General features: G+C 40.1%; 1 protein-coding gene across 1 annotated transcript; it reads left to right on the top strand.

Annotated features, from left to right (window-relative positions):
- The first annotated feature begins 1,993 nt into the window (after window positions 1-1,993).
- Window positions 1,994-22,327, top strand: ccnyl1 (cyclin Y-like 1). The gene is made up of 10 exons (XM_061842179.1): window positions 1,994-3,077; window positions 12,464-12,538; window positions 13,314-13,357; window positions 14,951-15,051; window positions 15,140-15,175; window positions 16,642-16,693; window positions 16,792-16,911; window positions 18,137-18,303; window positions 21,326-21,488; window positions 21,724-22,327. The coding sequence occupies exons 1-10, from the start codon at window positions 2,915-2,917 to the stop codon at window positions 21,838-21,840; spliced, it is 1,038 nt and encodes a 345-aa protein (XP_061698163.1). The 5' UTR covers window positions 1,994-2,914; the 3' UTR covers window positions 21,841-22,327.
- Window positions 22,328-23,712: the final 1,385 nt, after the last annotated feature.

The following is a 23,712-nucleotide window of genomic DNA, read 5'->3' as shown; positions in this document are numbered from 1 at the left end:
GTGTCTCTTTGTTGGTGGCTAGCGAGCTAAGGTAAACCGGACTACCGAGTCCTAAAAGCCTTCGACGAGCACCGAGACACCAAGACTGAAGGAAGGATGTTTGAGGACACTAAAGTAGTGATTGTCATACTCGGTCGGGACTTACGTAGCTTCGGCACTAATTCAAGAATAATTATTGAGGGGCGCACGTGACGTTACACAAAGAAAACGAGAGAAACAACTCGTAAATCAACCCTCGCCTTCTTCTTTTCCTTCACACGGCGGTTCACAAACGGCTATCCAGATACACATACAGATTCTGCACACAAGTGTGATAGGTAACACGAAAATAGGAAACTTTCAATGACGAATTCGTCTTTGGGTTATAATATATTATATTATGTGGCTTCTCGGTCTTCCTCTGACTCCGGAAAAATCTCGCGCGAATATCAATGGTTTCTCCGTCGATATGCATGTAAATACCATTGAAATACCCCTCGCTGAAATACTTGAAGCCCTGCTGTCTGCTTTTCAATGATATTTCACTGTTAGCTAAGAATGCGAGTGAGAAATCAGCTGGTGAATCGGACAGTTTTGCTCTAGTCTTTTCTTGCTGCGCCGCCATTTTTGCTAATTGTTTGTCTGAGGTTAGCACACGTGGGGTGACGTAACTTCAGGAGGCGTGGTTAAGTGCCCTGTACGGAGTGGTCAATTGGCTGGCGAGCAGTTCAGGGTGTACCCCATCGCCTGCCTGCAGTTAGCTGGGATAGGCTCTAGAATACATGTGGCCCTGGTGTGAATAAGCGGTGTAGAAAATGGAGGGATGGGTTGGTACTTGAGTTGAAGTACAGACCATTCCTGTATGGTTTCTGCATCGACAAACTGGGACAAGATCTGATGTGGACCACTTCTGTCTGAGTTACTGCAATGGCAATTGCAATTGCTCTGAGCAATCAGGCCAGGTCGCTGAAATACTTGAAGCCCTGCTGTCTGGTCTTCAACGATATTTCACTATTCGGTAAGAATGCGAGTGAAAAATCAGCTGGTAAATCGGACAATTTCGCTCTCGACTTTTCTTCCTGCGACGCCATTTTGTCTAATGTTTGTCTGAGGTTAGCAACAGTGGGGTGACGTGACTTCAGGAGGCGTGGTTAAGTACGGAGGGGTCAATTGGGTGTGTGTAAAACAATATTGTGACTTGTGTCATGGTGGGTGACGGGTTAGCGTCTGCTTCACAGTTCTGACCTGGATTCAAATCCAGCCTCTGCTATGTGGCATGTTCATACCCGTGTGGGTTCTCGCCAGGTACTCTGGTTTCCTCCTACATCCTAAAAACATGCATGGTAGGTTCATTGAAGACTCTAGACTCCCCGTAGGTCTGAATGGCTGTGAAGATGGGCTGTGCAACTGGCAGGCACCCAAGTTCAGTCCAGTGCTTCTTCCGCCCTGGGATAGGCTCCAGCACACCGGTGACACGGTGACTCTCCTGAGGATAAGATGGAGGGAAAATTAATTCTTCATTATTATTATGAATGATTGTATCTTAAGTAAAAATCCTCCAAGATGAAGAATTCTTCAACTTGGAAAAATAGGACTCGTCATTAAATTTTATTTTCGAAAAAGCACAAACAAGAAATATGATCTTGTAATATTTTCTATCGTGAAATAAAAATCACCTTTTCTCTTATCGGGATTTTTCAACAGGGAAAAATCTAAATTTTATTTTCATGAAACAAAATTGTAGACATTGTACTTGTGTTTTAATGTATTTCTGTATTTTTGCTGCGTGAAGGGGGCAAAACTAATTTCTGCTTTAAACATTTAAAATAACGTTTGTTTATCCAGTATTTTAGGGGAATTGATAGTGGAGTGATTTGCGAAAAAAGGGTGTGACGCCACGAATATAGCGTCATTGTCAACACCATGTAAAGGGCAGCTGTTTCAACCAATAGGGGGCCTGGGAAACAAATTGTTGTGATTCCTCAGCCAATACAATCATTTGAAATCCTGAGTAGGCGGGACAAAATGGAAATCATTGCAATGCGCTGCTACTGCGATATAACTAGCTAGCTAAAGATGGCCATTATGTGACCTGTACGGCCCACAAACAACGAGGACGGGGTCTGAAGGAGTTACTCAAGTTGCTTGTAAGATGGGATACCAAGAGAATACCTCGAGGATTTAATTAGATTTCGATAGGTTGTCATGCGGTGTTGGATTTCCCTCTGTTGGTTGGGCTAGGCCGTTGAAACCTCGGTCTGGATTATTCTCGCTAGCCCGAGAGGACATCTGCAACTCTGCAAAGTCGGATGAAGCCCGTGTAGCGACATAACGTGTCGATATGCATTTAGTTTTATACTTTTGATTTTATTTAGAAAGGTTGTCTCGCGGTGGAAGACTTCACTGACTGACTTACTGGCTGGAGTCGACGAAAGGCCGCAGAACCCCCGGGCTGGATTTATTGTGCTAGCCCAGTAGGACATTGGTTGGAAAGTCGCTATAACCAGTTTAGCCACGTTTAACCGTGGACCATACTAAAATTACTTGGGTAAATCTGTTTGTTTCCTTCATACAAGTGAGTATAGTATTTTAGGTGATTAAAAGTTCCCCGAAGTTGCAAGCTCGCTAGCGCAATGAATGAATGAGCGAGATTGGGGGACGTTTTTAACCACTGGCTTCCTTTTTACGGAGTAAGTAGTCATTTTCATCCATCTCATCGGCCTACGAGTAACTGAACTTGTTGGCTCCTGCTGCTTCCCCCGCTAATGGCCGAGGGAAATGCCGTCGCTGGGAGTTGGCGGACGGCGTCCGTTTAGCATGATGAGCTAACTGGAATGCTGACACTGAGCCCCGGTGTGTAGAGCTGCGAAGGGTTGCCAGCATTTGGACCATTTTGGGACACTGAGCGCACACAGCCTCCCGGCGGGCCTCCGGCATGGGAAACACTGTGTCATGCTGCGTCTCCCCGGAGTCCAGCCCCAAGCTGCCGTCCAGGCAGCCGGCCGAGCGGCTGGAGGAATTCCTCACCAGCACGGAAGTCAGCGACGACAACAGCGCCCCATACCTGCAGCACATCAGCGACAGAGAAGTCCCAGACGGTTCGTCAATTTTGCTTTTGCTATTTTTACTTTTTATCTTGTTTATTTGGAATGGGTGGCTTGCGGGCTCGGCCCAGTTTTACCCATTTTGCGTTTGGGCGAAATGTATAGATTTTTACTCTCATTATTAAGTTGAAAATTGTTATTCTCGTGACTTTTATCCTAACACAAAACACTTTAAAGTCTCAAATATAGGGCTTTTTACTCCTCATTGTGAGTTTTTAACTGAACACTTTGACTGAAGATAAAGTTATGTTTAAAAAAATATATATTTTGCTTGTTAATGTTTTTTTTTTTTAAGGCTTTTTGTATTTGGTCTCATAGCCAGGCAAAAGAGCGAGAGGAAGACCAAAGAAAAGGTTGATGGATGTTGTGAGAGAGGACATGAAGACAGTGGCTGTTAGAGAGGAGGATGCATGAGATAGGCTTAAATGGAAAAAGATGACACGCTGTGGCGACCCCTAAAGGGACAGACTGAAAGAAAAAGAAGAAGATAGGCATGACTTGTGTCCTTAAAGGGCTCCTGTCATGAATTTTTTTTTTTAGTGTTATTAATGAAAAAACGTCAGCCAGTATGGGCCCATGCATTTTTTCACCACAAAACATGATTTTGACATATAGAGCTTTTTGTAACTCCGCCATGAAAATCCTCTCAGGGATTTGTTTTTGAGAAGAAGCAGGAAGTGACGTAAAGGACAGCGGTGCCCCCTCGTGGACTCGTTTGTTTCCATTAGTTTTACCTCCAGGAAGGTAGCTCGTTGTTCCTTCGTGTTGTCCTTCCTGCTCATTGCATTGCCGGACATTGCTTGAACACTTGGGAGAATGGATTTAGCCTTCATAAGTTTGCAAGAGACCTGGTCCGTTGTGAAAATGGATTGCATGGGTGCAGAGGACGAGAGCTTCGTGGGTTCCAAATAACAGGTAGGCAGTAATGCGCCCCGGCTCGACGGTGTTCAACAAGTACTGCGGCGGCTTTGAACATCCCCGCTAAAAGCAGCACAGCTCGGCTCCATTATATGCCCCCACGGTGCCAAAAATCAGCCGCGCCGCGTTCGGCGGTCACTGCTTCTGCAATGGCTGCGCGTCGGGCTTCAGGGATGGGGGCAGCTCTGAAGAACCAAGCCGAGAATGCCTCACTCAGCTGCCTGCCCGCATAAAGCGCCCCGGCTCGACTGTGTTGCTCAGTACTGCGGCGTCTGTGAACACCCCCCTAAATCAGGATGGCTCGGCTCTGTCATAAGCCACACCGCCGGCTCATCCGTGTTGGCTCATCTCCACCGCTGAAGTGGATCGGACGGGGATGCGGTTTGGCCGTGATCGCATATCATCTGAATATGGCTCAAAACAATAGTGTAAAATTGCCCCGGTAACTTCACTCGGTTGTGTGGTATTCTCCTTTTCGGAAAGAGCTTCCGTGTCAGAAAGGGGCGTTTGTCTCCCATAGTTAGGGTGCACCGCGTGTTTTCATTGGTGAATGTCCGGGTGACGTCACGGACAGAGGATCCAGCAAATATGGAGACCACTTGGATGTCGTAGAATGACACTTCTGCAACTTTGCGCATGGATGACGTGTTCTCCGCTCACATTTATTTTTTCGTATAGACATTGAAGTGAATAATGTTATGTATTTTTCATTACAATATCTATTTGAGAATGTTTATAGGGATGACACTTGGGCTTTAAAAGTCAAATGACAAAGACGTTATGCGGTCAGATAAAATTCATATTTGCATTGTTTAGATGTTATGTCAAACATGCAGAGAACTTCAAGCAAGTTTTTGACCATAGCTTAGCAAAAAAAAAATTTTTTTTTTTTATTCTTTATTTTTTGTAATTTTTTTTTTTTAAACTAATCAAATCCTTCCTGAACATAACCAACACTTAAGACACTGTGGTGTGGTTACTCTGTACACTGCAATGGCAACAATCGTCAAACACTGCAAAATACACACTTTACGCAATGGTGAGCAACGTGTTGGAGTATGTAGAGGAAGAGGTTTCGACATACAGGAGTACCCAACTGCACCTGGCATCGTCAAAGCATACATGTTTGAGCTGTTCAGGTCGGAACCTGACAGTGATGACGAGCAGGCAAGGCGCAGCTGCACAACAGTGTGCTACTAGCTCCATGTGATGGTATGTAAATAGCATGTCTTTTTATGCAGTCATGGCTTGAAATAATCCCACTCTAGAGGTGCAATTTTTTTTCCTACTCCTAAATGCATAGGAAGCATAATAGTCATAGTTATTTACAAGGAAAGCCTCAGCTATTGTCTGCAGGGTTTTACTGCTGCATTGTGGTGGCTGAGAGATTTAGATCTTGCTGGTGGTGGAAGTCCCAATGGCTGTAGGAAAAATAGTTGGCACCTCAGATGATTTCAGCCCCTGGCTAACTACCGTCATGTATCCAATACTTCCACAAAATAAGCCTGTTTGAAGTGATCGGGACAGGAGTTTGGAATGTTTGCTAGATACCCATAGCTGAGAATGTTGCATCCCTTGTCGAGTGACTTCCACTATCCACTGGTCAGGTATTCCTTCTTCACTTGGAAAACCAAAAAAATAAACAGCCTGAACCATTTGTACAACCAAATGTCACGGAATAAACCATCAGGACATTGTTAAATCTATAAATATATAAGGATGGGAACAACATCATGGAAAAATAGCACACAACGCAGAAAGAACAGGATGTTTGCCTTGTGTGATGTCACACCACTGGAAAGAGACGAAGACTGGAAGGTGCATTCTGCATCATATTTAGCTAGTTCTCCCCCCCCCCCGCCTACAAAACTGCTATTCATCTGTCATATAATCACTTCAAAATGACAGATTTTGTAAAGGGGTTCTAGAGTTATCAAGAAAAAACAAATCTTTGTCCTCTGATAGTTAACGGAATATGACCCACTTAGAATCTATAAGGAATGTCATTCATAAACTGTATCAATAATGGAATTGGAAGTGCATAAATGAATCCCTGAAAAATCTATTTTTTTTTTTTTTTTTTTTTAAAAATCACTTTTTTTTTCTTTTCTGTAATTTTTTATTAATGAAAATGAACTTTTTTTAATTGTAATCTCAATATATATTGTTACCAAATTTTACCTGGTGCTATGGTTGAGAGAATTTAGCAAATATATGGTTCCATTTTTTTTTCTTGATGAAATTAGATCTACTTTTTAAATATTCTTAAAAAAATATGGCTTTATTATTGCTGGATTACCACATTTTATGTGATTAATTTCAAACTTTTATTCTCATGAGTTGTTAGTATTGCAACTGGTTTGTGATTTCCATAATTACCCTTTACCTCAAAAATAATTTTAATGCTTTTATTAACATCTCAGAAAAAATATTTAAAAATATAAGTTTTTTCATGCAAAGACTATTTCAGGAAAATACAACTTCATTCTCAGATGAGAAGTGAATACTGCCCATGTTCGCCGTGCTGGTGAATTACAATTGCCCTTCCCGAAGGCCAGCTGTCTTCTCGATCAGTGCCAAGCCCCTAATCCCACTTTGCTTGTCATGCCAAGCGGTGGCGCTGGCTCAAAGCAGGGCCATATGTAGCGAGCTGGTCATTTGGGGGCCCATGGAAAACATAATTATAGACTCCCCCTGACCCCCGAAGATAATTTAGACCACTCTGTCCAGTTTTTAAACCTCTTACAATTATATGACATTCAAAATTAATTGACTTGTATTTTCCACCAAAGATTTTTAATGTTATTTACAGTTATGTAAAAAAGTATTGGCCCACTTCTGAAATTCTCAAATTTTTCAAATCTCATAAATACTTTTGAACTGAGGTGATATTAAATGCTGCTTTTAAGTTGTTTTATTTATTGTGAAAAATTCAAAATATGACTGTGACATGGCCCTGTGTGGAAAAAAAAAATAATTTAAAACTTAAATAGGATCTTGTCAAATTATCGTTATTGTAAATTTCATTAAGATTCTTTTATTTGCCCATATCAACCAACCCGACTGGATTGCAAAGTCCTATTCCAAAGCTTTAGGATTCCAGTGAACCATAGGGAGAGCCATTATCCTCAGATGGAGAAAACATGGATCAGTTATTAAACTTCCTAGGTGTGTGTGGCCTATAAAGATCACGCAAAGAGAACAGCAATGACTCATCCAGGAGGTACTAAGGATGATTTCTAAAGAACTGCAGCCCTACCTTGCCTCCGTTAAGGTCGTTATTCATGGCACAACAAAAAGAAGAAGACTGTGCAAAAATTACATAGGCGGCAGAATCTAAGGTAAAAACCTATATTGTATTATATTATATACTTTGGTTTTCCTGGCCGTGTGCTTCGGGCCATTGTCATGTTGAAAGACCCAGCCACGACCCATCTTCAATGCTCTGACTGGGAGAAATTTATTGTTCACCAAAATCTCCCAGTACATGGGCGCGGTCATCCTCTCCTGAATATAGTTCAGTCCCCCAAAGCATGATGCTACCACCCACATGCTTCACAGTTGGAATGATGTTCGCCTTTCTCCAAACATGGTTTGTGGAATTATAACCAAAAAGTTAAATTTTTGGTCTCATCTGACCACAAAACCTTGCCCCATGACTCCTCTGTATCATCCAAATCGTCATTGACAAACTCAAGACAGGCCTTGACGTGCTGGTTTAAGCAGGGGAACCTTCTGTGCCATGCGTGATTTCAAACCGTGACGTCTCAGTGTATTACCAACAGTCACCTTGGAAATGGTGGTCCCAGCTTTTTTCAGGTCATTGACCAAGTCATGTCGTATAGTCCTGGGCTGATTCCTCACCTTTCTAAAGATCATTTAGACCCCACGAGGTGATATCTTGCATGCGGCTCCACTCCGATTGAGCTTCTTCCATTTTCTAATGATTGCTCCAACAGTGGACCTTTTTTAACCAATCTATTTGGCAGTTTCTCTGTAGCCCTTTCCACACGTTGACAATTTTTCTGTAGCCCTTTCCAGCCGTGTGGAGTTGTACAAATTTGTCTCTGGTGTCTTTGGTCTTGGCCATGTTACAAGTTTGAGTCTTTCTGATTGTATGGGGTGGACAGGTGTCTTTATGCAGCTAACGACCTCACACAGGTGATTCTGATTCAGGATAATACATGGAGTGGAGGTGGACCTTTAAAGGCGAACTAACAGGTCTTTGAGGGTCAGAATGCCAGGAGAAAGAGCGAGAGAAAGACCAAAGAAAAGGTTGATGGATGTTGTGAGGGAGGACATGAAGACAGTGGATGTTAGAGAGGAGGATGCATGAGATAGGCTTAAATGGAAAAAGATGACACGCTGTGGCGACCCTTAACGGGACAAGCCGAAAGAAGAAGAAGACAGGTGTTCAAATACTTATTTGCAGCTGTATCACACAAATAAATCGTTTAAAAAAAATCATAGATTGTGATTTCTGGATTTTTCTTTATCTCTCTCACAGTGGACATGCACCTACTATAAAAATTTCAGACCCCTCCATGATTTCTAAGTGGCAGAACTTGCAATATAGCAGGGTGTTCAAATACATCTTTTTTCACTGTACATACAGTAAATGCGCAAATTCACCTGTATTTATTTTTTAAAATATTGTACGGCTCTTTTGAAATTACATTTTAAAATATTTGGCATTTATGGCTCTCTGTCAAAAATGTTCCTAACCCCTGCTCCAGACCCTCCCTCCATTTTTTTTTTTTTTTTTTTAATCTTCCCTGTGTCACCTTTTTCATGCCTTTGGTGTTTTCATACAGGTAACTGCCCACTCTCTAAAGCATGGTCTTTGCTCAATTTAAAACTAAGTAACAATTTACATAGATATTTGTCCATTTAAGTACAAATTTCTTTTTAGGCTTCTAGCCATCACCCAATTTTTTCCAGCTTGGAGACAGTGGCTTTGGTCCTATAATCACGTACCGCAGAGTGCCTGTTGTATTGTTCAGGAAAAAAAAAAAAAATTAAAAACTTTTTTCCATATACATTTTTTATGCTGTGTGCACTGTATCTATTAATACTACCTTTATTTAAAATATATATTTCATCAACTGTTTATTTTTCTTTATCTAAATGGGATGTTGTTAAACCCTAGAGAACCCATGGGGTCACAATTTTCAAAGATGATTTGGATGTTTTTTGTTCTCTAGAGTTAAACTAAAGTTAATACACACGTTAAAAAATATTTTGTAATTGATATGACATTTTGGCTAGTGATTACCATTCCAGACAATTTTCATCATGCATGACTACGGTTGATCAGGTATGCATTTTGTTAGCAGTTCATTACTATGGATGATTCCCTGTGGTGTGATTGAGAGTGCAAATGGTTGCTTGTTTGTATGTGCCCTGTGATCTGGGTGGCAAGTGGTTGAGGGTGTACCCTACCTCCTGCCTGAAGATGGCTGGCATGGGCTCCAGCACTCCTGCGACCCTTCTGAGGACAAGCAGCTCAGATAATGGATGGGTGGACAGATTTCAAACACAAATATATGCAGGGATAGGGGTGTTGTACCTCGCCAAAAATCTGTGCAACCAAATCATGAGCTGGTGCAACCAACTGGAAAAAGTTGGTCTACTTGTGTGGCTAGTATGAAGGGGCTTCCTCATGCTTGTTCAGGGCTTCAGACTGTGACCATTGAACAAGTTACTATAGAGTTGTGTTGTTGACCTGACTGCCAGTCTTGAGCAAGTCAGGTGATAACGTATGACTGGCTGTCGATGATAGAAGCAATTGTTTATGTTGCTGCAAGTTCAGCTTCTCGCTCTATGGTTTTCACAGTCAGGCTGGAGGCCACCTGTTTGAATGGTCATAGTGCATTCAAGCGTGTCTGCCAACATTCCTTTCAGCGAGTCATGTTTGCGTAGCTAGAATGACATGCCTGTACACTTGAATGTGGTTGTTGGCACACCGTGGCTTGTTTGGTTTGAGCTGAAGCAATACTGTGGAATAATGACATCAAACAGCCATGAAAGCTACAAAATGAAGGCCATTTTGAAGGTGGGAAGTTGCTAATGGTGCTCACCTATGGCAATGGGATCCCCATTGTTAGTTTCACGGGTCTAACCTGTGACTCAAGAGCTACATGTTGATCTTTCTTTTGAAAATAAATGGTCAGTTTTAATTAGTTTATACATATTTTTTTGTTTTTCAAATGCGAAAGAATTTGATTGTGGTGAGGTTAAAATGGTGAGGTGAAATGTCAGGTTTTTTTTTTTTGTTTTTTGTTTTGTACAAAATATGCGTCACTATGGAACCATATTGTTGCCCCAAGGTTTAGTAAAATATAGATTTCACATTTTAACATGATCGGTTTCATGTTTATAATGTGATCAAGTTTGCAATTAAATGTGACAGAGTGCACATTAAAATGTGTTAAATTAGTCCTCCCTCAGTAACCTTTCTCACATTATAACATGGTACTGAACTCACTACGCACCCTGTTTGACCTCCGGTCAGCAATCTATGGATAAATCCAAGAAAAGAAACCTTTGTAAAGAAAACGGAACATAATGCTAATCCTACGTGCTATAATACATGAACTACATTAAAAATAAACATCGCTCCCACCTCACAGATGACCACTTACTATCGTGTGAGAAAATGAAGGTGACTTCTGCAGCCCTGATGTGCCGATGCTGTAAGCTGAGGTTCAGGAGCAAAAATCTCGACCAGGTAAAATAAACATTTTAATAGGCTATTATTTTACAAATATATATTTTTACTTTATTAAGTGAAGTTCTGCTTTTTAATTCAAGTTGTCAGCTGACTGAACACGCCATCCACTCTAAAATGATGACGTAACACAGAAGCAGACGGCCTTTTTGGTAGGTGGATAATTTAAGTTTGTATTTAATTTCATGAATGCCGACTCAAACAGACATTGAGACCTTTATTTGAAAGTAAATGTCAACCAAGCGCCTTTTTTTCAAAATGTTTTGTTTGCATGTGGAAAAAAAAGTGTTCTCTAACAATTCATTCTGTCAATAAATGCAACCCTATGAAGCCAAGAGAATTTATTTGTATAGCACATTTCATACACAAGGTAACTGATTTACACGATTAAAGATATTTAAATACAAAGAAATAAAACATTTCAACCATTTCAATGATTTATAAACCAGTAGCAGAACTTTAAAATCTCTTCTAAACCTGAATGGAGACCAGTGTAAAGACTTTGGAATTGGAGTTTTATGCTCTAATTTCTTTGTTCTCGTCAGAACCCGACCTACAGCATTCTGAATGAGCTGCAGCTGTTTAATGCTCTTTTTGGGGAGTCCAGTCAGAAGACCATTACAATAGTCAAGCCTACTTGAGAGAAAAGCTGGCTGCTGCTTGACACGTGCAAGCCTTCACTCTGGATCTTTGTTTAAGATGGTAGAAGGCAGTTTTAGTAATTGCTTTGATATGACTGTTGAAAGTCATAGACCCTGAAGACACCGGAGTCTGGTTTACATTCAGGAACATGGGAATAATCCAAATCAGTTGAGCATCTCACAATACATTGTGGTTTAAAAAAAAAAAGAAACTGAAGCAGAATTCAGACATTTACAGAACGAACAATTGGAAATTGTGTGAGTGACATTTTACATTTCTGTGGCTGTCATAACTCTTTTTCTCACCGTTAATTTTCTTTTTCTTGGGCTCTTGGTCTCTAAGGTTGCCAACCCTTCGACTAGCTGATGGTTTCTCAATGCCAGTTGTTGCACTTTGTGTTGCTAGCTTACCTCTGGTTGTTCTGCTTGGCCATTTCTCTGTTGCTTGTAACCATGGTGGTAGGTAATAGCCTCTGTGTATTTGTTCTAACACTGATCAAATTATTCTAGTTGTAGCCTTTATTGTAGCTGTCAACAGTATTGAGTGCTGCTAACCATTTGGTGCTTCAGTCATATAATTCTTGTCTGTTCCACAGTGGATTCAATTCCTGGGTAATATAACACTTATTTCCCAATTTGTTCTTAAAAATAGTGTGCTATATAAAAATTCACATTTTGATTATGCTTAGTATATTTTGACTGACTGGTTAGCTCATCTGGTTCATAGTTCTGAGGATCCAGGTTCAAATGGACTTCACCTGTGTTGAGTTTCCATGTTCTCCATGTGCCTGCGTGGTGTTCTCTGGGTACTCTGGCTTCCTTCCACATTCCAAAAACATCATAGGAGGGTTAATTGATTGTTTTAAATTGTCCACTGGTATAAAGTGTGAATGGTTGTTTCTGTATCTGTGACCTGGAATTGGTTGACGATCAGTTCAGGATGTACTCCGCCTCCTCCCCGAAGATAGCTCCTGTCACCCTTGTGAGGTGACATGGATCACAATGGATGGACGGATGGATAGTATATTTTAAATATTGCTGTTTTTTTCTTTTGGTTGTGATGAATTCTTATATATTTTTTTTTCTTTCAGAGCTGGCCTTGGAGTCCAACCCGTCAGACCACGCCCGAGCCAGCACAATCTTCCTTAGCAAGTCCCAGACCGACGGTGAGCTCATGCAGTTTGCTGCCCCACATATTCTACTTCACATATCACATTTATGGACGACACCCAATTTCAAGTGAGGTTGGGACATAAAATGTTTAAAAATATATATATATATAATGATTTGCAAATCATTTCCAATTTATATTCAATTTAATCCATGTATATTTGGTTATATTTATATAATATTCGCACTGATAGACTTTGCACTTATTCTCTCATTTGGATTTTGATGCCTGCAACACATTTAAAAAAAAAAGGTGGGACAGGGATAACAGCAGACTGGGAAAGTTGAGGTAGCTCAAAATACACTTGCTGGAACATTCCATGGGTAAAAGAGTAAATTGCAAAAAGGTGAATGTCATGATTGGGTATGAAAGGAGCATCCCCAAAATGTTCACAGTTCACAAGCAAGAATGGGGTGACTTTCGCCACTTTGTGAAACACTGGCTGAGCAAATAGTCCAATTGTTTGAAAATGTTTCTCAACAGACAGTTGCAAGGAATTAAGGGATGTCGTCATCTACAGTTCATAATTTCATCTGAAGATTCAGAGAATTTGGAGGAACCTCTGCACATATAGCAAGTGTCAAGATGGGAAAAAAAAAAAACAACACTGAATGACTGGGACCTTTAATAGTGTATGGGATAAAGGATTTGCAAATTATTGCATTCTATATTTGTTTTACACAACATCCCAAATTTATTAGAATTTGGGTTTGTATGTATGTATGTGACTGACTTGAATTATTACATAATGCATTTTGTTTTGGCTACAGTGCGTGACCGGAGGAAAAGTAACCACATCAACCATGTCAGTCATGTAAGTTTTCTCCCCGTCATCTGTTTGCCGTCAAATTGTGACCAACATAAAAGCTTTAACTTTCCACAAGTAACTTTTGAAGAACAATGGTCAGTGTGTTAAAAAGATGTCAACACTTTTATTCTCTAATATTGACTCTACTGTAACTCCTTGAAATATGGAAGCTTCTTTCAAAATTGGCTGTTTTTTCATGTAAGATTATATCACTTTTATTGAGGTGGGGAAAAAAAAAACATTTTTGTCTCAATAATGATATATGATTATATTTGTCCCTGCAAGTTACTGTGTGAATATTGTACTACTACAACATTCTTCCTTGTTTTTTTTCCATGGAAAAAAAAAATCAACTTTTTCTTTTAAAAGACATCTTAATTCTTGTAATATTGCAACTGTCTTGGCAAAAAAGAAAAAACACTTTTTTTACGCCTCATGAAACTTCCGTGTAATCCTACTAGTTTTTCATGAGGGAAGAAACTAAATATATTTTTTCTTTCTTTCTCAGGAAAATAAGGTGTAAATCTGTTAATTAAAAAAAAAAAAAAGTTATTTTCCCAAAAGTCATTTGTACTTGTTGTTGTATTTTAACTCATACTGGTACTTTTTTCTTAAATGTTATTTTTACTTAATCTTGGAGAAGTATTATGTTACTCTTAATAGTTAATCTTTCTTGAAGATATATGGTATTTTCCGGACGACAAGCCTCTACTTTTTTCAGGCACTGTGAACCCTGCGAAATATGTAACGATGTGGATAGAATAGTTTTTTTTTTGTTGCTTGCGCGTTTGAGTTTAAAAGTACCACAAAATTTGACAAAATGGTTAGGTTAGGGTTACACGGTCGTTCCTTGTAATGCAATTGGGTTTCGGTATGCACAGTTTCCTCCAATGTACAGAAGAAGACGAAGAATTTGCTTTCAGCGTGCATAGAAGAAGTTTAAGCTACCTCAATTGTGCATAGAAGAAGAATATACCTCAATTGCACATAGAAGATCAAGCTACTGCTACCTTGTGTAAAAGATGACTGCTAGTTTTTGGTCCCTTCAAAACAGGATGCAGCACGACACGCACAAACGAAAAATATATTTTTATTTTAATTAATTTAAAATCTTTCATCAAAATTGGCTCCATGCTAAGGTCTTCCTTTTCTGAGGTCTGCCAGTGGATTTTATTCATATGGGGCAGCGTGAAACGATCTATCATCACCAAAGAATTAAAAGGATGGACTTGCTATGTGAGAAGGACGGCACAACTTCTGCGGTAACTCGAGATGAAAATGACATTGGGAGTGATACAGACTGAAACAGTGTGTAACAGAGACTTTCTGAAGGTCTTCAACTCCGATTCTGAAGACGACGATTTTAATGGTTTCAGTGAACAGGAGGATGATGAATATGTCCTGTGATGTTTGAGCCGTTTTAGTGCTGTGTTACAGTCACTGTTTGGAAACAAGATATGTAAATAAACATTTACAAAATCTTTCTGTGTGAATATCTAATTTCATAACGTACCAGTACGTACAGTGTATACCCCTAACTGTCATGCTGATGTAAAAATAATTGAACTATTGTGTGTGGGTGTGCTTGCGCTTGCGCAGGTGTCTCCCGGGCCGCTGTCCAAGAAGTATAGTTCATGCTCCACCATCTTCATCGACGACAGCACCGTCAGCCAGCCCAACCTCAAAAGCACAATCAAATGGTGACTGTGTGACTCATACATCAGGAATATGATATAGAATAAGATTCAAGACACACAATTTACTTTCATGTCTTTTGTCTTCCTCCAGTGTCACTTTAGCAATCTACTACCACATCAAGAACAGGTAAATCCAGACACACTACTGCTTGTTGTGATGATTTTTTTGCTTTGTCCCTTCAGGGATTGGCACAGTCAGCCACTGTCATGAGCACCATATTTGAAGTACTCATAGTTAGGCCTGGGCGATTATTCCCCACAATTCAAAACAACTGAAGTGCAGCGATAGGTGTAAAATAAGTAACTACACACTGTTGAATCTGTTAAAAGCCCATTGCAACAAAAAACAGCAAATTTGTTTTATAGAAAACGTCAACATGGAGTTGAGTCGGAGCAATGTCAGGAGGACATGACCACTAGAACCAAAAAACACCCCATAAAAACCATCTTAACATGGTGGAATCATTTATCGAAGGCATCACTCTAATGAAAATGGAGGCCAATCAATGAAGCGGCCACTTTCCATGTCACTAAAGTTATGAGCCACTTAAATTTTCTGTCATTTGCATTTACTGTTTTCTTAGGAGAAAGTCAAATTAGCTGCAAAAAGTAACAAAGTAAGGAGGAGGGGGGAATAAAATCGTGAATTGAATTTTTTTGTACTTTTCCTCTGAGTGAGTTGTTCTAAAAATCTTTGCAGTAATTTGCCTTGATTAAGCCATTTGACATCAGTGTGCAACAATAACTCAGAGTAGTCACTGTCAATGTTATCCAGATGTGGGCGTCTTTGAAGAGATCTGGTGCGAATTGAGCAATCTATTCGTTGCCACATCCATTATTTCTTTCAAGTTGAGCATTTTTTTGCATAATGCTTGTTGGCGTATTATGCAGTGGGAATTAAGGAAGTCCTCGAAAGCTGATTAGAAGTGTGTGTAAGGACTTTAGAATTGGAGAGAGAATACTAACCCATAGCTCAGCGCACGCAGCTTAACCATACTTTGTGACGCTACTAGTTTTTGTGCTTCTTGGGCACGGGACAAACGATATCTTCCTGAAATTCTTTATTTTCTCCTTTACAACTGTACCAAATCCATATTGTGAAGTTCTGCATGATAGTTGCAATATTTAGCTCTTAAAAAATATACTGTAAATTTTGTTTCTATATGATTTTATTGAGGTTACTTTTCAGGATCTTTTAATTTTTGGGGAATTTAGATTTTGTGTATTATGTTTCTGGTTAAAATGTATGTACCCCAGTAGTAAGTCATTAATAGGTTTTTTATGTACGCAACTTTGTTATATCATTTGAAGCCTTTCCCAACCTTTCATACTACAAAATAAAGTAAAAAGGATCTATGCTGATCATATCTGATTGCTCTCAATAGCAGTACTGGCAAATACTTAGGCTGCTATTGAGATATCAGTTGTGAAAATGTTGCCTCGGGACACCCCTTTATGTACTGAACCTGCACTATTATCTGTAAACATGTAGCCGTTAGTAAAGTAGTGCACGGAATTTAGGTACCTGGCATGTAAAGCAGGGTGCAATAATGAATGTGAGTTTGTGCGCTAACCTTGATGTGCGTTGTGCAGGGATTCGGACCGCTCTCTGGACATCTTTGATGAGAAGCTGCATCCTTTATCAGTGAGTCCAGTGACACTTCTAATGCATGTCTCAACCGGCATATACGGCAAACACAATTATCAAGCCATTATGTATTTTTGCCACACACGCGCATGCAGAGAGAGGCGGTGCCGGATGACTACTCCTGCACGGACCCCGAGCACAAAATCATCTATCGCTTTGTCAGGACACTCTTCAGTGCTGCACAACTCACTGCCGAATGTGCCATCGTCACACTTGTGAGTGCACATTGTGTTTATTGCTTTTCTCTTTCTTTATTACAAATATATTAAGTCATAACATTACATGATGTTCCCAAAAACTTTTACCGGGGGTGGGGTGTGTGAAAGTCATAAAATACTGTAAAAATATTCAGAGAATTTATACCTGGAAAAAAGTCAAATAGAGTGCAAATATTCAAAAAATGTGATATGTTTACAAGAACAGGAAAAAAAAAGAAACCCTGATAATATCAAATACTCTCATCAGGATGTTTAATTTTATTTTTTTTACTTATTTTATGCGAGTATGTGACTTACAAGAATTACAGTAAAAGTAAAAAAAAAAAAACTTTAAAAAATAAAATCTTATTTTGGAAGGGTAAGTAATTAAAATAACTTTGTGTTAATACCTGAATAAAATGAAACTATTCCAAGAACAGTGACGATATCGAAAGAAAAGTTAAGATATTGGGAGAGAAAAAGTTGTGGTTTTATATGGGTAGTGTAAAGATGACATGAATGTTATAATTTTATGAAGATAAAATTGTAATAGTAGAATAAGGTATACTACCATTACTTGTATTTTGAAGTCATAATTCTGCCTTTTGTTTTTTTTTTTTTTTTTAAATGAGCAAAACGTCTATAGAGCTTGTGCACGTGACGTCACCATCGGCTTCGGCATTAAATATGGGTCCTCTCTGCCAAGTCTCTCTCATTTTTCCACATACCTTCGTTTATTATCACCTTCTAAATGTTTAACGCTATCGGACAAAACTCTGGGTGACATATTTTCGTGCCGTCTCCAACCAGTCACATGACTTCGGTGACGTTGGTGCACGAGCTCTATACCAAGGTTTTCTAAATGATCGATTACAAATATGTCGTTCTTAAAGTGAAAAGAAACCCAACCAAACTGTACTTAGCAAATGTACTGTACTGGATTAAAAAAGTTGAAGCTGGTGCAAATTTGCACCTTGAGTATGCCAATTGTACCAGTAGAGGGAGCCCACCTCCCACTTTTGACAATCACTTTTAGAGTGTCAGTGTGCAAAGTACAAGACTTGTAACTTGTGGCCACCTGATGGCAGGAGAACCCTGCGTGATTTCCCCTCCCCATTTCAACACGTTGCTTCTGATTTCCTGCAGGCTGTTTGTATTTAATAATAGTGACGATAACAATAATGTTGATGATTGTAAGTCAGCTGTCTAAGTAGTGAAAGGTGTTTCGGTGTCTGGGGCTCAGGTGTACCTGGAGCGCCTGCTGACGTACGCCGAACTGGACATTTGCCCGTCCAACTGGAAGCGCATTGTGCTGGGTGCCATCCTGTTGTCCTCCAAAGTGTGGGACGACCAGGCTGTGTGGAACGTAGACTACTGCCAGATCCTCAGGGACATCACCGTCGAGGACATGTGAGTGAGTTGGAGAGGATGCTTGGTTCACATCAACCGCGAAAGCTACAAATACTTTTAACTTCTGGCTACTTGGAGTTCTTGGAAGGAAAAATATCAAATCCAACACAGTAAAAGGTTCTGGATCTCTCCAAAGTACTCCCCCCTAGCAGAGTGGGGGTTTTTTTGGCCCCTGAAAAATCACTCCATGTGGAGTTTTATTTCCCACGTTCCTGTGTGAAAAAAATTTCTATGAAAATGTACCAGATATGTGTTGCAGCGGCATTTACATCTAAAGTACAAGGACACCTTCCCCCCCAAAAAAACTGGCAGTACCTTCATATGTATGGTCCTGATCAATTTTCCTTAAACTGAATCTACACCATATAAATAGGATGTCCTCTATGAAACTCCAGAGGGAAAACTTTACACTTTACACAGAAAAAAAATCAATACATAATTAAAATAGCAACCAAAAAAAAAACCATGGACCTCCACTGTTCGCCCAGGGACCCAATCTGCCTGCTATTTCTGAAAATCAGCAAATAATTGACATTAGAATTGTGGTGGAGAGGACAAAGACCTTTCCACACACAAAAAAGGTTTGGTTACCCCACTGGGGAGGGGGGCAGGATTATTAGGTGGATCTGAGGATGCCAACCCATGAATATGCGTGGTTCTACTATATATTAAAAAATAGTTCCCAAGGTGTTAAGATAAAATCCACAATTGCACCTGAAGTTCCAACAGTTTGTTGTAGTAAAACCCCCACCCACCCAAAATTGGTTTCTTCTTGGCCTTCCTTAATTTGGGCTACAGTTCCTGTGAATGATTTGGTTCCAGAGATGCACTGATGCCGATCCTGTAAGTCTGGTAAAAATGTTCTGAACCAGTTCACCAGCTACTAAGTCTGTTTGGAAAACATTCAGCTGGAAGTAATGACAAGAACTTGCTACCCTCAAAATTGTTAATGAAACATGTGTTGTATTAAGGAAACTTTTTTTGTGACATTTCCTTATAATGAAACATTTTCAGCACATTTCCGAGATGTGATGAAATGATCAAGTAGTAGTACTGTGTATCGCGAGCACTCAAATGGAACTACTCATACTATGCCTGGAGAAAGTGCTGTCAATGCGTCCGTCCCTCGTTAGACTGACGTCCCTCGAGATGCAAACAAATAGAGACCGTGCGTGCGTGCATGTCCCCCCTCTTAATGTTAGAGTGGAGGAAGGGTGAAGAGAAGAGGGGTTTGTTTCTTGTTTGGAGAGAAACGCAGGGTGGGTCTCAAGTGCTCTCTCTGCTTCCACATAATGGGCCTCTGCCTCTCGCCCACTCCATTAGTTGCCCAGGGATACCACACACACACACACACACACACAAAGTGGCCTTGGTCCACCTTTTGGCGGCCAACAAAGCAAAAACCTGGATGCGGTCTCTATGGAAACCGGTGCCCTCAGAAGGCTGTGTGATGATGATGATGAAGACGAGGGAGGGTGACGGGGCTTGTCATCAATCCCACATCATTCTTTCTTGTTTGTCTGCTTCAGGTTTTTTTCATCTTATGTTACTAGGACATTCAAAATAGAGCCTGTAGGCACACAAATGGCACACGAATACGTGATGAGGACTAGAACCATCTTTTGTTTTATCACCTTTATACAGTTACTTTAACATAATGTTTCAAGATAAACTTCAAATATTACAATAGCGGATGCCGTTTTATGTATTATGAAAAAATGATTGTAATTTTATGTTTTGGAGTAAAGTAAGATGACTAGAATATAGTCAAGAAGAAAAATGTACTGGTTAGGGTTAACGCCCTAACCCTACAATGTATCATTTCACAAGAAAGAAACTTTACGGAATAATGCTAACTTTAAAAGAAAATAAAAAGTTGTGTAGTAATAATAGTAGTACACTGTTTTGCAACACACAAAAAAACATTTTTGAAAATTTTTGAGTAATTTTACAGCAAAAAGGTAGCTGTAAGGAAAATTTAAAATCAAGAAATTAAGTTATTAAAAATACAAAAAAAAGTTACAAGAAAAATAAATTGCATAAATGTATACAATTTAAAGTTTATTTTACTGGACGAAATGTTAACAGACAAGTACCAGAAATAAATTGTAGTTTTCTGTGTAATTTTGCAGGGGGAAAAAAATGAAATATTGCTAGTAACGCCAGTAATTGATCCATGATACCAGTCTAATAATAAGTTAAACAGTGCTTAAGCATATCGATGTACAAAATGTACTGTAATTCCCGACCTACATAGCGCAACTGATTATAAGCCTCACCTAGTACATTTGTTACGGAAATACCATTTGGTACATACATAGGCCGCAGCTGTGTAAAAGTCGCATGTGCCCACATTGAAACACGACATATTTACAAAGAAAGACGGTCCACAGGGACTTTAACGCTAGCGGCGCGCTAACAGTGCCGGACCAGTAAAAGTCACTTCCTCGGCACATATATTCCACCGGTCTCATGCTTACCCTTTCCGCTCGAGTGCCCCCTTGCGGGCGTTAAAAAAAAAAAAAATGCACAAATTAGTCGCAATCCACATAAAACGCAGGGTTGAAAGCGTGTGGAAAAAAAGTTGCGGCTTATAGGCCAGAAATTACGGTAAAAAGGATGTAAAACTGCACTTCGCCGGCACACAAACGCAAGGACACCAAAGTTTAAAAAATAATAGATCAAAGGCAATTTTCCACCTCAACTTCTAACGAGAAACTTTGCAGTACTTGGAACGCGAATCGTCCCACTTTCGGTACTACGTAGAATTCACAACGAAAGTCTGCTTAATCATCATAATACAAATAAAATCTCCAAAAAGCGTACTTTTCTGAGATATGTAGGAATTGAATTAAAGGCTATGAGGATGAGGCAGTTATTCGCACGCTTGCACGTGGCGCAGAAAGGAAGCCCTCAATGCGGCACCATCCACCCCCACGTGCCAAGCGCCATGTCGGCTGCCTGCTGCCTGACCGCGCTTGGCCTGAGCTGTGCGCTTTTTCTCATCCCGACGACTGCGCAGGAACGAGATGGAGCGCCACTTCCTGGAACTGCTGCAGTTCAACATCAACGTACCGGCCAGCGTCTACGCCAAATACTACTTCGACCTGAGGCAGCTGGCCGACGACAACAACCTCAGCTTCCCGCTCGAGCCGCTCAACAACCAGCGGGCACACAAGCTCGAGGTGAACATCACGCTTTATGACTCACATGATGCATTTAGTGAGTCATAATTTAATCACACTAAAGTCAAAAAGTGACGAAGCGAGTCTGAAATATTGGCAGATCTGACAAAAATTACAATAATCAATTAACAAAAGTACAAAAGTGTGAATACAAGTAAAAAAAAAATTTCAAATTTTTCCATTTCGGGACGTCACGATTATGAGCACGTGTTGTTTCTGCCGCCGCTTGATTCAGGCTATTTCGAGGCTGTGCGAAGACAAATACAAAGACCTGAGTCGAGCTGCAATGAGGCGTTCGCTCAGCGCTGACAACCTCGTCGGCATCCGCCGCTCCAACGCCGTCCTCTCGTAAGGCCGCCGCACCCTCCCTGCAGCCAACTCCTGTTTAACACTTGTATTTTTCTACCTTGTATTCATGCGCAGCTCACTCTGGTCACAAGAGCGCATCTCTTATGCCATATAGTCATTATGAAACTGCATTTTTGTTGGGGGGGGGTTGTGAATTTAAAATACGCCGTACGGTGACTAACAGATTCTTCCCAATTCCACAACATGGAAGACTACGATCGATCTTACAATTAAACAGTTCAGTCATTATTGTGACCCCCCCCACCACCACCACCACCACCACACCCCACCCCTTTCTGCTCCCTATCTACTGAACTAACTACGACAGCAAATCCATGTAGAGCTACTGAAGGGACTCAACAGAGAAAATGAAAAAAAAAAAGTTGGTTTTGCTTACTATGTAGGCTACTAGCTGTGAAATGTGTTTTTGTTTTTAAATGGAAAAGCCATTTGCAGATGGACTATTTTAAAATAAACACTAATCATGTCTACACATGGCCTGATGTGTTCTTTGTTCGAGATGAATGAGGTTTCAACTTGAAAATGAGGAGTGCTTGTCAAGATAAATATTAACTGAATATTTTTTGGGGAGGGGTAACTCCAAGGAAACAAAAAAAAAAAGGTTTGGATGTTTTGATTTATAATGATTGATTTTGCAAGAAAATTTATAAAATACAGTGGACCCCTGCTATTGGTCCAATTCCTAATGGTGAAAATCTGTATTGACTGCCATTAAAATTCCTTTGGGTAAAGATTTGTTTTTTTTAACCCCAAAAGTTGTTTCATAAGCCGGGATATACAGTAAATGTATATCAAATAAGCATATACCATGAAAAAGGACTACTCCTCCCCCTGAAAAAAAAAAGGGAAAATAATCGTTTAGGTAGTAAATCTGTGGGGTCCACTCTTACTTTGAAAAGATCTTCTTCAAAAGTACTGGAATGGCAAAATCAAGTTTGTTTGTTTTTTTTTCGGCTCAAAAGACCTATATAAGACAAGTTCAGAATTCCGGTTTTATTTCATGGTACATGGTATTTACATCTACGTGTTAAACAACTAAGGACAGAGCACTTTTTGTTTGAAGCAACCCACTTTTCAAGTAAGGAAAAGTATTAAAACATGTGACTTGTTGGTTGTAGTTGCTCAGGTGTTGACTTTTAGATTGATTGCTTAAATATTAGTGCTTGTTTTTGAATTTGGGTTTCATCTGTGAAAACTGCATTTGCAGTTGAGCAAAGATGGAGACCTGAGTGTTGTCCATGGGAGAAAAGCAAACTATTTTGAAGCTAAGAGAAGACGGAAAATCCATCAGAACTAATTCACAAAGATTGGGCACGACCAATACAACAATGTGGAATATCCTGAAAAAGGAAAACTACTGGAGTACTGAGCTATAGCCATCAAACGGGTCGGCCAAGGCTATTGGCAGCAGGTACATTGTGATAGCTGTGAACTAACACCTACAGGCAACAGTCTGCAACATCGCTCCACAGAGCAGGGCGGGTGTTTACTTTTTAACCAATTGAATCTGCTTAAAACTGTTCTGCAGTGCATCGTAGGATAGTAAGCAAATGAGACCAATTCCTGCCTGAAAAGGCAAAGGAATAACCCATTTTTCTTGAAATTTTCACTCTCTCCTTTCAACAGTTAATTTGACCCGGTAAAGCACCACGTTTGCCGTTGTCGGTTTTCCCCACCGTGTAGGACCACTTTTGCTCCTCAAGAGGGGGCCAGTGAGTGACCATAGGTGAACAATGCCATGGAAACCAAGCGACAGTACCTTTTGTATTTCCATCGATACATTGTCGCCGTGTTGTATAGTTGACACAATGATGGAAAATCCAAACTGGTGTAATCTCAAGACGTGTTCAAGATG

The sequence above is a fragment of the Syngnathoides biaculeatus genome, chromosome 14 (assembly GCF_019802595.1).
Source record: "Syngnathoides biaculeatus isolate LvHL_M chromosome 14, ASM1980259v1, whole genome shotgun sequence".
NCBI classification, from domain to species: Eukaryota; Metazoa; Chordata; class Actinopteri; order Syngnathiformes; family Syngnathidae; genus Syngnathoides; species Syngnathoides biaculeatus.
The sequence above is the reverse complement of the archived record's forward strand: the minus strand, read 5'-3'. Positions and strand labels throughout refer to the sequence as shown.